This window comes from Oncorhynchus keta, chromosome 34 (genome assembly GCF_023373465.1).
Source record: "Oncorhynchus keta strain PuntledgeMale-10-30-2019 chromosome 34, Oket_V2, whole genome shotgun sequence".
Lineage (NCBI taxonomy): Eukaryota > Metazoa > Chordata > Actinopteri > Salmoniformes > Salmonidae > Oncorhynchus > Oncorhynchus keta.
Window position 1 is genome coordinate 50,785,299 of NC_068454.1, and position 17,567 is coordinate 50,802,865.

A 17,567-nucleotide genomic window follows, 5' to 3' on the forward strand; every position below is an offset into this window, starting at 1 on the left:
AAGCTTGTAGCGTCATACCCAAGAAGACTCAAGGCTATAACCGCTGCCAAAGGTGCTTCAAAAAAGTACTGAGTAAAGGGTCTGAATACTTATGTAAATGTGATAACAGTTTAAACTTTTATTTTATAAATTGTTTTTGCTTCATCATTATGGGGTATTGTGTGTAGAATGATGAGGAGAATTTCTGAATACTGAATATTTTCTGAATGCGTTGTACATGTAGCCTACTTGGGAACCAGACACCATGTTTTCCACGCCAAATTGCCTGAAGCCACAGGGCTCTTCTCGCAGGCTCCATTTCCTTATGTTGGAGCATTGCGAACCGCAGTTCGGGATTTTTTACCTGGTTATATGTATATTGAACAACACAGCAGTTTTCCGGCATGTTTTGTTATTTCTGTATAATAATAAAATTGACAGTTGGCTCTTTTACAATGGGGGTCAATGGGGAAAAATGTTTGTTTTCCTCAATTTGTGGGCGTGGTCAAGAGGAATTCCTTCTTATGACGTGAATATCAACTTGGAGTATAGCTAAACTGCTCAACCATATACAAAGACAGAGCGACACTGATGCTGTATGACTTTGCTCCTATTTAGAAAGGTCACACCTCCTCCTCTTCCTCACCTTTGGTTTTGAAGGCAAAGTTGCAGTGTTTGCAGACGTAGGGCCGGACGTCTGTGTGTGTTCGAATGTGCTTCCTTAGCATGCTGGGCTTCTTACAGCGGATCCCGCACTCTCCGCACACATACTTTCCTCGGCCACGACCCCGCACATACACATACTCCTCATTAGACTTGTATCTGATGGGAAAGAGGGGGAGAGGGACAGAGAGAGGAAGTGGGGGGAGAGGGAATGAGAAAAGAAAAACAAAATACATAGAGTTAAAAGTAGGTAAAGATTGCTTCCTGGGCCTACTCTACACAAGGCACTCTTTACATCAGAGCGTGGTAGCCCCACCAAACCCCTGCTTCCTCTAAGTCCCCTTGAAGTTCTCTCTCTCCAGCCTGTCTATGCCCGTGGCAGGCAGGCAGGCTTCAGGTTGGCAGAGAACCCAACCGTTATCCTAAGTTTGGGTGGCTCGGCCAACAACATCAGCAGCTAGAGAGGGAAGCCTGGCTTTAGCCAAATAGACAATACATACAAAATCCACCTCTACATTTAGCTCTACTCCTCTATAAAAGACTAGTTTATATTTTGTTTTTAATACTTACGGAAATACTATGCACTACCCAACTGTATTTTTTTGTGAAGAATCAACAACAAGTGGGACACAATCATGAAGTGGAACGACATTTATTGGATATTTCAAACTTTTTTAACAAATCAAAAACTGAAAAATTGGGCGTGCAAAATTATTCAGCCTCTTTACTTTCAGTGGAGCAAACTCTCTCCAGAAGTTCAGTGAGGATCTCTGAATGATCCAATGTTGACCTAAATGACTAATGATGATAAATACAATCCACCTGTGTGTAAATCAAGTCTCCGTATAAATGCACCTGCACTGTGATAGTCTCAGAGGTCCGTTAAAAGCGCAGAGAGCATCATGAAGAACAAGGAACACACCAGGCAGGTCCGAGATACTGCTGTGAAGAAGTTTAAAGCCGGATTTGGATACAAAACGATTTCCCAAGCTTTAAACATCCCAAGGAGCACTGTGCAAGCGATAATATTGAAATGGAAGGAGTATCAGACCACTGCAAATCTACCAAGACCTGGCCGTCCCTCTAAACCTTCAGCTCATACAAGGAGAAGACTGATCAGAGATGCAGCCAAGAGGCCCATGATCACTCTGGATGAACTGCAGAGATCTACAGCTGAGGTGGGAGACTCTGTCCATAGGACAACAATCAGTCGTATATTGCACAAATCTGGCCTTTATGGAAGAGTGGCAAGAAGAAAGCCATTTCTTAAAGATATCCATAAAAAGTGTAGTTTAAAGTTTACCACCTGGGAGACACACCAAACATGTGGAAGAAGGTGCTCTGGTCAGATGAAACCAAAATTGAACTTTTTGGCAACAATGCAAAACGTTATGTTTGGCGTAAAGCAACACAGCTCATCACCCTGAACACACCATCCCCACTGTCAAACATGGTGGTGGCAGCATCATGGTATGGGCCTGCTTTTCTTCAGCAGGGACAGGGAAGATGGTTAAAATTGATGGGAAGATGGATGGAGCCAAATACAGGACCATTCTGGAAGAAAACCTGATGGAGTCTGCAAAAGACCTGAGACTGAGATGTGTCTTCCAACAAGACAATGATCCAAAACATAAAGCAACATCTACAATGGAATGGTTCAAAAATAAACATATCCAGGTGTTAGAATGGCCAAGTCAAAGTCCAAACCTGAATCCAATCGAGAATCTGTGGAAAGAACAGAAAACTGCTGTTCACAAATGCTCTCCATCCAACCTCACTGAGCTCGAGCTGTTTTGCAAGGAAGAATGGGGAAAAATTCAGTCTCTGGATGTGCAAACTGATAGAGACATACCCCAAGCGACTTACAGCTGTAATCGCAGCAAAATGTGGCGCTACAAAGTATTAACTTAAGGGGCTGAATAACTTTGCACACCCAATTTGTCAGTTTTTGATTTGTTAAAAAGTTTGAAATATCCAATAAATGTCGTTCCACTTCATGATTGTGTCCCACTAGTTGTTGATTCTTCACAAAAAATACAGTTTTATATCTTTATGTTTGAAGCCTGAAATGTGGGAAAAGGTCGCAAAGTTAAAGGGGGCCGAATACTTTCGCAAGGCACTGTATATTTGTAATGATGACAATTGCAACAATACTGAATTAACACTTATTTGAACTTAATATAATACATAAAAATTCAATTTAGTCTCAAATAAATAATGAAACATGTTCAATTTGGTTTAAATAATGCAAAAACACTGTGTTGAGAAGAAAGTAAAAGTGCCATGTAAAAAGTTAATGTTTAAGTTCCTTGCTCAGAACATGAGAACATAGGAAAGCTGGTGGTTCCTTTTAACATGAGTCTTCAATATTCCCAGTTAAGAAGTTTTAGGTTTGACAATACATACCATTGGATGTTCTTATAGGCACTATAATATTGCCAGCCTAATCTCGGGAGTTAGGCTTGAAGTCATAAACAGCGCAATGCTTGAAGCACAGCAAAGAGCTGCTGGCAAACGCAGGAAAGTGCTGTCATTTTCCAAAATGGCGTAGCAGTAAGTGGTCCTGTCGTGTCGTGTCCCCTGTATATATCGTTTATTTTTCTTTTTTAACATATTTTTCTTCGCATATCTCTTTAAAAACTTTTTGCTAAACCTAAGCTTCCAAATACTCTCCTGCAACCCACCTCACCCAATGTAGCTATTTTTCCTAAAGTATTTATTTTTACTTGAACCGAACCCTCAACTGAAGCTCAACTGAAGCTAGCCAGCTAACCACCAGCCATGCTAGCGGTCTTCAGCTAACCGGTCATCAGCTAACCTTCAGCCAGGAAAGCTCTCGCCAGTTCGAACAACGCGACTCTAACCAGAGCATAACGGACCTACTTATTTTTCATCCCCGGATTCTTCCCCGGATTCCCACCGCAAACAGAAAATTTTTCAGCTGGATCTTCACAACTAGCTATCTAGCTATCTACGAACTGTTAGCTTGCTAGCACAGGCCTGCTAACCGTCTGCATCGCCGCGTCCCAAACACCCATATTTACTTTCTATCTCTTTTTGATTTTTAATTTGTTTATACCTTCCGGAAACCTGCCTCACCCAATGTGATACGGAATCGCTATTATTTTTTTATTTTTTAGAACACACTCAAGAACCTCCAGAAGCTAACCAGCTAACTAGCTACAAGCTATTTAGTCATTGTTAGTTTTTTTAACCTGGATAACACTCGCCAGTCCAGCTTCCCTGCCCCATCCACCGCTGCCCCCTGGACACTGATCTCTTGGCCACATAGCTGATGCACGCTGGACTGTCCATTAATCACGGTACTCCATTCTGCTTGTTTGTTTTATCTGTTGGCCCCATTGCCTAGTCAACGCCATTTTACCTGCTGTTGTCGTGCTAGCAGATTAGCTGTTGCTGTCTAACCTACTGTTTTAGCTAGCTCTCCCAATTCAACACCTGTGATTACTGTATGCCTCGCCGTATGTCTCTCTCAAATGTCAATATGCCTTGTATACTGTTGTTCAGGTTAGTTATCATTGTTTTAGTTCACAATGGAGCCCCTAGTTCCACTCTTCATACCCCTGATAACTCCTTTGTCCCACCTCCCACACATGCGGTGACCTCACCCATTACAACCAGCATGTCCAGAGATACAACCTCTCTCATCATCACCCGGGGCCTGGGCTTACCTTCACTGTACCCGCACCCCACCATACCCCTGTCTGCGCATTATGCCCTGAATATATTCTACCATGTCCAGAAACCTGCTCCTCTTATTCTCTGTCCCCAACGCTCTAGGCGATCAGTTTTGATAGCCTTTAGCCGCACCCTCATACTACTCCTTCTCTGTTCCGCGGGTGATGTGGAGGTAAACCCAGGCCCTGCATGTCCCCAGGCACCCTCATTTGTTGACTTCTGTGATCGACAAAGCCTTGGTTTCATGCATGTCAACATCAGAAGCCTCCTCCCCAAGTTTGTTTTACTCACTGCTTTAGCACACTCTGCTAACCCTGATGTCCTTGCTGTGTCTGAATCCTGGCTCAGGAAGGCCACCAAAAATTCAGAGATTTCCATACCCAACTATAACATCTTCCGTCAAGATAGAACTGCCAAAGGGGGAGGAGTTGCAGTCTACTGCAGAGATGGCCTGCAAAGTAATGTCATACTTTCCAGGTCCATACCCAAACAGTTCGAACTACTAATTTTGAAAATTACTCTCTCCAGAAATAAGTCTCTCACTGTTGCCGCCTGCAACCGACCCCCCTCAGCTCCCAGCTGTGCCCTGGACACCATTTGTGAATTGATCGCCCCCATCTAGCTTCAGAGTTTGTTCTGTTAGGTGACCTAAACTGGGATATGCTTAACACCCCGGCAGTCCTACAATCTAAGCTAGATGCCCTCAATCTCACACAAATCATCAAGGAACCCACCAGGTACAACCCTAACTCTGTAAACAAGGGCACCCTCATAGACGTCATCCTGACCAACTGGCCCTCCAAATACACCTCCTCTGTCTTCAACCAGGATCTCAGCGATCACTGCCTCATTGCCTGTATCCGCTACGGAACCGCAGTCAAACGACCACCCCTCATCACTGTCAAACGCTCCCTAAAACAATTCTGTGAGCAGGCCTTCCTAATCGACCTGGCCCGGGTATCCTGGAAGGACATTGACCTCATCCCGTCAGTTGGGGATGCCTGGTCATTCTTTAAACGTAACTTCCTCTCCATTTTAGATAAGCATGCTCCGTTCAAAAAATGCAGAACTAAGAACAGATACAGCCCTTGGTTCACTCCAGACCTGACTGCCCTCGACCAGCACAAAAACATCCTGTGGCGGACTGCAATAGCATCGAATAGTCCCCGTGATATGCAACTGTTCAGGGAAGTCAGGAACCAATACACGCAGTCAGTCAGGAAAGCTAAGGCCAGCTTCTTCAGGCAGACGTTTGCATCCTGTAGCTCCAACTCCAAAATGTTCTGGGACACTGTGAAGTCCATGGAGAACAAGAGCACCTCCTCCCAGCTGCCCACTGCACTGAGGCTAGGTAACACGGTCACCACCAATAAATCCATGATTATCGAAAACTTCAATAGGCATTTCTCAACGGCTGGCCATGCCTTCCGCCTGGCTACTCCAACCTCGGCCAACAGCTCCGCCCCCCCCCCCGCAGCTCCTCGCCCAAGCCTCTCCAGGTTCTCCTTTACCCAAATCCAGATAGCAGATTTTCTGAAAGAGCTCCAAAACCTGGAGCCGTACAAATCAGCTGGGCTTGACAATCTGGACCCTCTATTTCTGAAACTATCCGCCACCATTGTCACAACCCCTATTACCAGCCTGTTCAACCTCTCTTTCATATCATCCGAGATCCCCAAGGATTGGAAAGCTGCCGCAGTCATCCCCCTCTTCAAAGGGGGAGACACCCTGGACCCAAACTGTTACAGACCTATATCCATCCTGCCCTGCCTATCTAAGGTCTTCGAAAGCCAAGTCAACAAACAGGTCACTGACCATCTCGAATCCCACCGTACCTTCTCCGCTGTGCAATCTGGTTTCCGAGCCGGTCACGGGTGCACCTCAGCCACACTCAAGGTACTAAACGATATCATAACCGCCATCGATAAAAGACAGTACTGTGCAGCCGTCTTCATCGACCTTGCCTTCGACTCTGTCAATCACCATATTCTTATCGGCAGACTCAGTAGCCTCGGTTTTTCGGATGACTGCCTTGCCTGGTTCACCAATTACTTTGCAGACAGAGTTCAGTGTGTCAAATCGGAGGGCATGCTGTCTGGTCCTCTGGCAGTCTCTATGGGGGTGCCACAGGTTTCAATTATCGGGCCGACTCTTTTCTCTGTATATATCAATGATGTTGCTCTTGCTGCGTGCAATTCCCTGATCCACCTCTACGCAGACGACACCATTCTATATACTTTCGGCCCGTCATTGGACACTGTGCTATCTAACCTCCAAACGAGCTTCAATGCCATACAACACTCCTTCTGTGGCCTCCAACTGCTCTTAAACGCTAGTAAAACCAAATGCATGCTTTTCAACCGATCGCTGCCTGCACCCGCATGCCCGACTAGCATCACCACCCTGGATGGTTCCGACCTTGAATATGTGGACATCTATAAGTACCTATGTGTCTGGCTAGACTGCAAACTCTCCTTCCAGACTCATATCAAACATCTCCAATCGAAAATCGAATCAAGAGTCGGCTTTCTATTCCGCAACAAAGCCTCCTTCACTCACGCCGCCAAGCTTACCCTAGTAAAACTGACTATCCTACCAATCCTCGACTTCGGCGATGTCATCTACAAAATGGCTTCCAACACTCTACTCAGCAAACTGGATGCAGTTCACAGTGCCATCCGTTTTGTCACTAAAGCACCTTATACCACCCACCACTGCGACTTGTATGCTCTAGTCGGCTGGCCCTCGCTACATATTCGTCGCCAGACCCACTGGCTCCAGGTCATCTACAAGTCCATGCTAGGTAAAGCTCCGCCTTATCTCAGTTCACTGGTCACGATGGCAACACCCATCCGTAGCACGCACTCCAGCAGGTGTATCTCATTGATCATCCCTTTTGCCAACACCTCATTTGGCCGCCTTTCGTTCCAGTACTCTGCTGCCTGTGACTGGAACGAATTAAAAATCGCTGAAGTTGAGACTTTTATCTCCTCACCAACTTCAAACATCAGCTATCTGAGCAGCTAACCGATCGCTGCAGCTGTACATAGTCTATTGGTAAACAGCCCACCCATTTTCACCTACCTCATCCCAATACTGTTTTATTTATTTACTTTTCTGCTCTTTTGCACACCAATATCTCTACCTGTACATGACCATCTGATCATTTATCACTCCAGTGTTAATCTGCAAAATTGTAATTATTCGCCTACCTCATGCCTTTTGCACACATTGTATATAGACTCCCCCTTTTTTTCTACTGTGTTATTGACTTGTTAATTGTTTACTCCATGTGTAACTCTGTGTTGAGAACTTGCACAATTGGTGGCAGACTAAATACTTTTTTGCCCCACTGTATAACATTCTATTAGTTGCAAGAATATTGTATAGTAATTTAAATTGAAGAGGAATCCAGCGTTGTTTTGCGTATCAATTCATAAACCATGTGCCATGGAATCTCTTCCCAACTATTTTGCAATTTATATGGCACAGCTGTCAGTTTTTTGGTCCTTAAATTAAATTTGTATATGTTTTTATTTATCACACTTTTCTTTAACCATTTATGTTCTTTAATACAGGGCCGATATACAAGTTCCTTACTTTTTTCCCCTTCTACTTGCCTCTTCCATTTTTGTGGTAATGCTGCAATTAATTGGTTGTAATTTTGGGTAGAGCAGACATTTCCATACGTCTGTGTTGGCTGCATGTGTGACATAACTCCACCAGTCCTATTTATGATATCATTCACTAAAATATACCTTTTTAAACATTTATTTGATAAATACAGTTTTTTAAAATCAATTAGTATATTTGAATTTAACCACAATATTTGTTGTACTATTTGTTCCGTCCTTTTAGGTGGATTAAACTGAAATTGCAACCAACTTTCTAAGGCTTGTTAAAAAAATAAAGATATTTTGGAGATTATTAATTTTTTCAAACAACCGAAAGTGAGCAGGTGTAATCTGAATGAAGGCCCTTCCTGAATATAGGATGAGACATTCGTACCAATTGACTAGAGAACCAGTTTGGATTTAACTATAACTTTTGTATGACTGATGCCTTTAGTGAGAGGTCTAATGCTTTAATATTCAATAATTTCTGCCCACCGAATTCATATTCGTTATATATTCGTTTTTCATATAATTTAAAAAGCAGGGTCACTAGGGGTAGGCAAAACCATAAGCAAATAGGTAAACTGTGATATAACTAAAGAGTTAATCGGGGTGATTTTTCCACAAATAGACATGTATTTTCCTTTCCACGGTAGCAAGATCTTATCTATTTTTGCTAACTTTCTATAAAAATGTATTGGAGTGAGATCATTTCTTTCTTTTTGGATTTGTATACTGAGTATGTCCACATCTCCGTCAGACCATTTAATTGGTAAGCTACATGGTAATGTAAAATGTGCATTTTTTTGTGATCCAATATGGTACATTTATCATAATTTGGTTTTAATCCAGAGAGTTTAGCAAAAGTATCTAGAGCCTCTAAGAGGCCGTGGAGAGACTCTAATTGTGGTTTGAAAAGAAAACATGAATCATCAGCGTACACCTTAGTTTTTCTAATCCCTTAATATTATTGTTTGATCTAATTTTAGCAGCTAACATTTCGATGGCAATAATAAATAGATATGCCGATAGTGGACAACCTTGTTTTACTCCTCTAGATAGTTTAAAACTTTCTGAGATGTAGCCATTATTTACTATTTTACGCCTAGGGTTATTATACAGAACCTTAACCCATTTTATAAGAGATTCCCCAAAATTGAAATGTTCTAGGCATTTATATATAAACTCCAAAAGCCTTTTCAAAACCAGCAATGAAAACCAGGCCTGGTGTCCCCTCTCCTCCATGTTTGTTTGTGTTGCAAAATATTGCCGTAAAGACTGATTTGCGACAACAAAATAAACGATAGAGCATAATATGAAACGATAGACGTTTTTTGATCGTCACACGATATATATCGCCAGCCCTAATCCAGACCTTATGAAAGTGCCCAGTATACCCTTAATCCTGTAATAAATCAAATCTGGTGATACATAACTTGATATTTCTGCCATCCATTGTGACATTCCAATTAATGGCAATGCATTTCTTAGCCGCCATAAATGATACAGTTTCTTCTTTTAAGTATGTAGTATCAACATTTCCAAGCAAACAAAAACAAGGAGAAGGGAGAATCTGTAGACATGCTGAGATAAAACAGCCTTCATAAGACCATAACATATGAGTTTCTAGAGTTGCATAACATATGAGTTTCCGATAGCAGCTGCCAATGTTCAGCTATTGGTTGGGAGACGACTCCTTGCCCGTCGACTCCCATCTCTTGGTGTCAAGCTTAGAATAGACTCCTCGACTCCTAAGATTCAGTATTTTGCAACGGAGGAAACATTTTTTTGTAGTGTATTAAGAGAACATAAACTCTCGCATCTTTCACAGCAAAGAAAGAGCGAGCTACTGAGGGAGAGAGAAAGGGATGGAAGTGGCACAGCCAGGCATAGGTAGGCATGTCGGCTACCAGGCAGACAGTCAGAAGCGTGCAGGTGATCAAAATCTGTCGGCTATAGGCATGCTGTATTTCGCAATTCCTTGGCTTGTAAATGTCTTGCGCAAGTTCACCAAAGTAGGGGCTATCAATAAGTAAGCTGAGCTATTCTACACACAACAACTGAAGACCAAACACACACTAGCATTTTCATAGCGAAGAGAAAGAGGAGAAAGCGAGGGAGAGAAGTTCGAGGCAGGCAGACAGCCAGTCAGAACCATGTGCATAGGCTGTATCTTGGCAATCTGTATCTAGCCATGCCTCGGATATTCACCAAAAGTATATTCAAGTATATATTAGGCTATCACTGAGTACGGCTAAGATATTCTTCATAGTGGAAGTGAATTGAAGTTGAACGTTTTGGGCGTTGAGCAAGGGTCTACTCCTATGACTCCAAACACGACTCCTACAACCCCCAAAATCCTGAAGTCGTGCACCAGTATGTTCAACTCTCCCGTGATGGTCCAGCCAGCCCTCCAGAAACGTTGCCTTCACACAGCCTGTCCATCCGCTTTGCGGCATCGGCGCGGTCCTAAATCCAGCCAAACAGCCTACCCACCTATAATGCGTGGGAATACTTGGGAACGGATTACCAAAATTAAAATCACTTGAAGCTGACGTCTTTCATGCCCTCCCAAAAATATAAAAATAAAAAAGGTTTTATTTATTTTCCTCAGACAAATTGGTTGGCCATATAAAACCACCGCCAGTTGGGGAACCCTGATTTTATCTGTATGTATTAAACACATAACTTATTTTCATTATATTTAATGGATTCATTCCTTTTATATTCCAAAACTGTGTGATCATGCCTCAAAAAACATGCTAACCTCTCACCATTACCAATAACAGGGAAGGTTAGCATGATATTTACTCTATGCCTCTAACTTTCATTACTCATTATTCCTGATTCATTCATGTAGATGTGTTCGCAACCAACTATATGGAATTCTAATTTTTCAGATTTGCTAATTATAACAAAGCAAGCTCTCTTTATTTGAAAATGATATGGTGATTTGTGGAAAGCTCTACTCCTATATATTATTTTGGCTGGAATTATCATTCTTCACAAATGTTATAATAAATCAATGTATAAGTAACAATTTTATGAGAAATCATTATTAATATCCTATGTTCTCCATCTGTCATTCGTTGTAAAAAAATCACACATCTTTCTATCAACACCTATCGGTTTGTATTGCTGTCTCCATCTCTTTCGCACACATGCATGTATGTCCTTGTCTGTCATAAGGAAACTATAAGTTTAATGTTTCCTTCTATATTTCCCTCTCTCCACCATTTCCCCTCCATCTTTCCCTTTCAATTCCAGCTCTATCACACTATCTTTTACTGTGCTCTTGGCAGATCACTATCTGTTGGCTAGACTGCAGCAGCTGCCACAGGAAAAGGCAGCTTTGTGAGCTGCGATCAGAAGCAACAGTGAGAGCATATTCTGCAGTGGGAAGACTCTCACACACCTCACAGCAATTAGTCGTGTTCAATACCCACACCCAATTATTGCCTTTACTCAAGAGACTTTAGGTGATTTCTTTCCTACATATGTATGTACAGTACAGCAGTGAAACTTCAGTTGCTCTCGTGTCATTGAGAGGAAGGTATACCAACACCCATGAGAATCTCATAAAACACATCTGGTGGGATGCTTTCTGCTTGTCTGCTGCACCGCACAAATCCCAACCCCATTCAACACTCCACTGAAAATCTACATTTTCTACCAGCTGTGAATGGGAAAGGCTCTGCTGTCGGTATAAATTAAGTCCCTGGGGGCTAGCTCACCTGTTTCTCTGTTATTCTGGAAGACTGAAGTGTAAAACATTCTCCACTGTTACTGCTTTGTTTCCCCTTATACTGTGTCATGTATATTTTGAGACTCAGCATTTGGTGGCAACTCTGTGCTTTCTGGTACTGCTACCGTATCTGAATACAATGACTCACATCTACTGCATTGCTACATCTCTACTGCCTTTATCTGTCAGTAACGTTGAATATATGCATGATGAATTTTGCAGAAAAATCTATCTGCTCATAGAAAACTCCACTAGTATTAGTTGATCAGGGCTTACCCGCCCTCGAAGATTTGGACACGGAGAGGTTCGCTATGTTTGGAGGTAGAGGGCCCTTGCTCCTCTCTCTTCTCCTTCTTCTCCTCCTTCTCAGGCTGCTGTGGTGGCTCCTTCACTTCTACAGGGGTGCTGGGTGGGGTAGCATGTACCTACACTCAAAGACAGATACGGGCAAATTCACCAACGCACCCTGACATCTTGGTTGGCAATGATGATATACAGTACATTGGAACAACAATTAATGTCAAACATTTCATGTATTGTTTGTGTATAATCTAACAGCATAGTGTCTGGTAATTTCCAGCTGTGAAGTTGTGGGGTATGCATTATCCTATATAATTCATAACTAAAACTGAATCAGGGGTTTTGGTAGTTTTGATCTAATATGCCCATGCTGTGGTTTCCTACATATTGAATATTGCTGTTATATTTACCTCTGAAATGTGGGGCTTTCTACTGCTGGCAGGGACCACCTTGCCTGTCGCCGGGGTTAGAGCTGTGGCCATGGTGTAGGTCTCTGAGCTGTGTTTCTGCTTAGAGCGCAGCAGGGACAGGGCCAGCTTGGTGGACAGGCCTGGCAGGTTGGGGTTGTGCACGCTGATGCTCCAGGAGGTGTAAACGGAGGTTTGTGGCTCCCTCTGGGCAGAAGGGTTGGGCTTCACGTAGTTCAAGTAGCACCAGCTGACTGAGGTGGTGGTGTGGAGGCTGGGATACAAGGGGGCTTTGACTCGCTCAGGACTCTGGGGTACAAAGGACGCACTCACTCCCTGGCCCTCATTCTCCTTTTCTTTCTTAGGTCCAGCCTTCCCTTGCATCACCCTCTCTTCCCTGTGCCCTTCTGTGTCCCGTACATTCTCTTCCTCCTCGACTTTCACAGTTACTACTCCTATCTGGGCCCTTTCCGGCTCTTTCTTTTTGTCTTCCCCGACTTCCAGTTTTCTCCCAGAACCCCTATTTTCCTCTTCCTCTCCCACCTTCTCTCCCTCCTCCTCTTCCTCCTTCACTCGTTTCTGCTGGCGCTGAGCCTCTGTGCTGAGCTCCAGACTGGCTGCAGGAGAGAGCATGCGTTTGCTCCCTCCAGCCCCCAGTGGCTCATAGCCCTCTCGGGACACAGAGCCCAGCTCCAGGGGTAGAGACAGGGGCAGGTAGCTCTTGAAGTCCGGGGTGGGGATCTTCAGGTAGGACCTCTGCAGCTTTTCCTGCTCCAGCTGGCCCATGATAACCATGGCCATGCAGCAGATGGGCTCCTGGGAGCGGGCTGACGCCAGGATTTGGGAGAGGGTGGTGTACAGGGCACTGGCGTAGGTGATCATGTTGGTCTGGAGGCGCACTGGCACCATCAGTGACACGACTGGTGTCAGCTGTGCCAGGCACGTTACGATGACAAGCGGGGGATGGTGGCAGGGCAGAGGGACTAAGGACTGAGGAGCTGGGGCAGGGAGAACCACGGTGGAGGGCATGGGGGGCTGTGTGGGGACTTGGATGGTGAGCCCAGGAGATACAGGGAGGTACACAGCCTGGCCAGCCCCAGTGGGGTACTGCAGGGAGAGCAGAGCTGAAATAGGATGGAGGGGCAGGCCTAGGCGATCTGCCATGTGAAGCTGCCCTGGGTGAACTTGTATGGTTGGAGGGGAAGGGTGTGTGTGTAAGAAGGCTCTGTGGATGATGTGGGTGGAGAGGACATCCGAGATGGCAGTGGTGACCGGATGGAGCTGGGCTAACTGGCCAAGAGGGAACCGATCATGCCCAGTTGGTCGCATGGGGAATGGGAGTATCCGGGGTTGGTGGAACAGCTGTACGGTCTTCCCTATGGCCTCCGGGCTGAGCCTCGAGGTGCTGGCTTCAGCTGGGTGGAAGGAAGGGTGGCTGGTGTAGGACGGGCCCGGCTTGGTGCTCCCTGGTCGGACTGAGTGGCTGGCCATGGCCCCTTCCTCGTGGTCTGGCTCACCGAGGGTGGTGTGCTTTACCAGTAGGCACTTCCTCCTCTCCCTCCAGGCTGAAGCAGACTGCTGCGGGGATAGGGAACCGTAGTCAAAGGATTTGCTCCTGGTCTCCACGATCTCATCCGTGTGCTGGGGGCTGACCGGGGCCTGCTCCGAGGCTGAGCGCTGCATCTCTCTTTGGGGTTGGTATTGTTGGTGGGGGCCTGAGGGCACTGTTAGCATGTGGGAGCCCTGGGTGCTGCTGGAGCCCCAGGGGGAAGGCTCAGCAGGTTTTCCCCCCATGTCTTCAAAGAAGGCAGAGCGGCTGGGTGAATGGGAAATGCTGCTCTCCTGGCTGGGGCTCTGGGTCCCCAGCGATACCGACTCAAAGCTGGACTCCCCGGAAGACTGGGCAGCAGCCTCGGCTAGACGGAGACGCTTCTTCTTTGGTGGCAGCTTCTCGGTGGGGAGCTGAGCCATACTTTGGCTGCGCTGAGGCCACTGGAACTCCTCTACCACTCTCTCTGGCTCCTTGGACGAGGATGCTGTCGCCATGGGCGACACTGACACCATATCAGCATCAGGCTCCACCGTCACTAGGATCTCTGGCACTTGGATGTTGTGCTGGCGGACCAGGCGGGACATGGAGGGACATGATTTTGGCTGCGGCTGTTTTTGCGGTGTTAACTGTCTCTCTCTGAGCTCTATAGACTCCTGGCTCTCCATGGATATACTTTTCTGCTTCTCGAAGGAGCTGGTGTGCTGGATGACCGAGATGCCCTTCCTGTCTTGCTGCTGCTGCTCAGCCTGTGAGGGAGCACCTAAGAAAGCCTCACTCTGCTGCACCCGGTTTGGCACTGCAGTGGTGGTTGCGGGGCTGCAGGTCACAACAGCTGTAGGCCTGGGGCTGGGAGGATCCTCCTCCAGACTCTCCTCTTTCCTCCTCTTCCTCACTGCCATGGCCAGTGCCCGGAATTTATAGTGCATCATCTGGGGGCGGTCATCCCGGAACGCCCCATCCACCTCTCCTCTCTCCAGCTCCTTTATTGGCTTGCCTGTGCAGAGACCCCTGTGGGCCTCGTAACTCTCCCTTTGTTTACAGCAGACTCCGCAGGTCTCGCACTCATACAGCCTTGGACCTTTGCGTTGCTGCTTCCTGGTTAGGCCAATTTCTGTAGCTGCGGAGGAGGAGGGGCCAGCCTCCTCCAGGCTTAGCCCAGCCCCGAGGGGCAACTCGATGGCGGGTTGGCGCCTCAGAAAACGGTACTGCCCGCCCACCCTCATCTTGGCCACCACGGCCTGCTGCTCATCAAAGGAGTGGCTCAGACAAGATAACCCCCAGGGAGAGGTGGTGGAGTGGTTTCCCTGGCCTGCTGAGGTGGGCATGGAGTGGCTTCTCAGCAGAGGCAATGAGGAGGAGGACTTCTGGATCCCCGATGGGCCCACGTCTTGGATATGGGGATGGAATGATTGGCCTGCCATACTGGGACCTGGGCTTTCTCCCTTAGGCTCAAACACATAGGGGTCTTTGGGGGAGAAGAACTTGGGTGACTCCAGACTACTCTTCCTGGAGAGCGAGGAGTGCCTGGGCTTGACGCTGTCGATCTCGCTGGTGTCCACAACCGCCTTGTTGATGGTGATGAGTTTGGTGATGTGCTCGATGACCTGCATCTTGGGCATGCTGAAGGGTATGCTGCTCTTCTCCTCCATCCCCAATGAAGAAGAGTGGGCACGCTGCTGATGGGGACTGCGCTGCTGCCCTCCAAGCCGCCCATACTTGCCCAGGATGATCTCGGCATAGGTTTTGGCATTCGGAGGGCTCACCTGGGAGTCAGCTCGGCTCATCTCAGAGCTCCTCGAAAGGGAGAAGTAGCCTGACTCTTGGCTGCCTTTACTGCTGGGGTCCAGTGAGGAGGAGGTGGAGGGAGGGTTGTCCGGGGAGGCCATGGGGCCACGCTTCCTCTCGCTCAGCCTCATGGCCAGTCTCTGCTTCACGGCCTGGGAGTCGTCAGAGCTTTGGCCCTCCTCTTCCCCTGACAGCGCCAAACTGCTGCTGCTCTTCTGCTTGTTCATCCTCTCCTTCCTGTACTGACCCGTCTCCTCCTCAGAGTCTGTGCTCTCCCCCTCCGTGGGCTCCTCGGGATCCTCTCCCAGGGCGCTCATCTCGGGTCCGCTCAGGCTCAGCTCGTCCCGACTGGATGCCAGGCCTGCCTTGATGCGGTGGGCGTGGGACTTGCGGTGCTTGTACAGGTTACTCTTGGTCTTGAAGGAGAAGCCACAGGGGACGCAAGGATAAGGCCTCTCCCCTGTGTGAGAGCGGATGTGTTTCTGGAGAACGCTGGGTTTGGCACATGGACGGCCGCAGTAAGTGCACACGTACTTCCCCGGTTTCTGGAGCTGCCTCTCGCCTCTTTTAGATGGGCTGCCCTCTAGGACTTCCTGGTTGGGCTGGGAATGCACCCCCTGAGTGTTGTGGACTTGGGTAGAGAAGGATTGTAGAGATAAGGTGGAGGGGGAGGAGAAGCTGCCTCCTGAAGGACCTGGGGTGTCTGTTGAGAGCTGACATGCTGCTTGGGTCTTGTGCTGATGCTGAAGCCTGAGAAGCAGGTCGCTACGTTTAGGCTTGCGGTGGTGGAGACATCCCAGGCCACCGTGGACGGGGCGGGGTTTGGATGGCGGTTGCTGTGGCTGAGTTGGACGGGACCCTGTGGGGGGCTCAGCGGCCCCAGGAGAAAGAGGCTGCTGTTGCCTTCCGGATCGCTCCCCATCAGCAGGGTGGCTGGGCTCCGCCTCCATAGAGTGGGGAGGAGGCCTTACAGACACACAGGGAGTGCCTCAGGGAGCAGTGCGCCACACAGCCTCATGGGGCTAGCCACAGTGTCGCAGAGATGCCTGGGACGAGGGAACATCTAACGGAGTACCTTTTATATGAGCAGGCCAAAAGTCATTCAAGAGGACCAAATAAGACATAATTAAAAAGTGCCCCAGAGCAGCATAGAGGATGTAGGTAAACATAGATTCGCTCTCATCACAGAGTAAGTCTGAGCCATTGTGATAGGTCTTCACTGTGGACTGGGAGCAAGATGAGGGTTTGGCTTGGAATACTGCTGGACCGTTCTGACACTGTGGCTCTGGTGAGTAGAAACCTCTGGGTTTGTTCCTTGTTCCTCTTAGGCCGTCTCTGGTCAAACCTAGTACCTCACTGGATCTGCAGAAACACAGAAATAAGCAGAAGTGAATCACAGAGCTTAGGCAGACCTGACAAAATACACCTCGGCATTAGTTTAATCATTATTAGTTGTGACTCATGACACTATCGATGACTAGGTGGCCAGCCCCTAAAGACCCCAAAAACAGACTGTCATGGGGTTTAGGCCTAGTCAAAGCCCTGTGACCAAACACTGACTCTCACGTTGATATTGCTGCCACAAATCAGACCCTGCCAAATAAGGCCACATTTCCTTGGCCTGATGAGTGGAGGAAGTGCTCTAATGATCACATTAGCGAGGTAATTGTGGTAACACCGTGTTATTGCTCTGATCTATTCTTGCTCTACCTGTATGCTGGAGTCTCTGCCACATACAGAAACGGTCTATTTCAGTGTACTTCTACCCTGTAATGTTGTAACGTGCAACATCCAACATAATACCGCCTAGTTCCAAAAAGAGC

General features: G+C 46.9%; 1 protein-coding gene across 4 annotated transcripts in view; it reads right to left on the reverse strand.

Moving 5' to 3' along the window:
- Positions 1-17,567, reverse strand: part of LOC118367239 (transcription factor HIVEP3-like) — a 102,265-nt gene that overhangs the window by 7,216 nt on the left and 77,482 nt on the right. For all 4 annotated transcript variants that reach the window (XM_035750461.2, XM_035750460.2, XM_035750459.2 and 1 more), the window contains exons 2-4: positions 12,411-17,106; positions 11,977-12,125; positions 626-801 (exon numbers count right to left, since the gene is read on the reverse strand). In XM_035750461.2, the coding sequence (XP_035606354.1) occupies positions 626-801; positions 11,977-12,125; positions 12,411-16,694 (4,609 nt within the window). In that variant the 5' untranslated portion in view covers positions 16,695-17,106. The remainder of the gene's footprint in view (positions 1-625; positions 802-11,976; positions 12,126-12,410; positions 17,107-17,567) is intronic.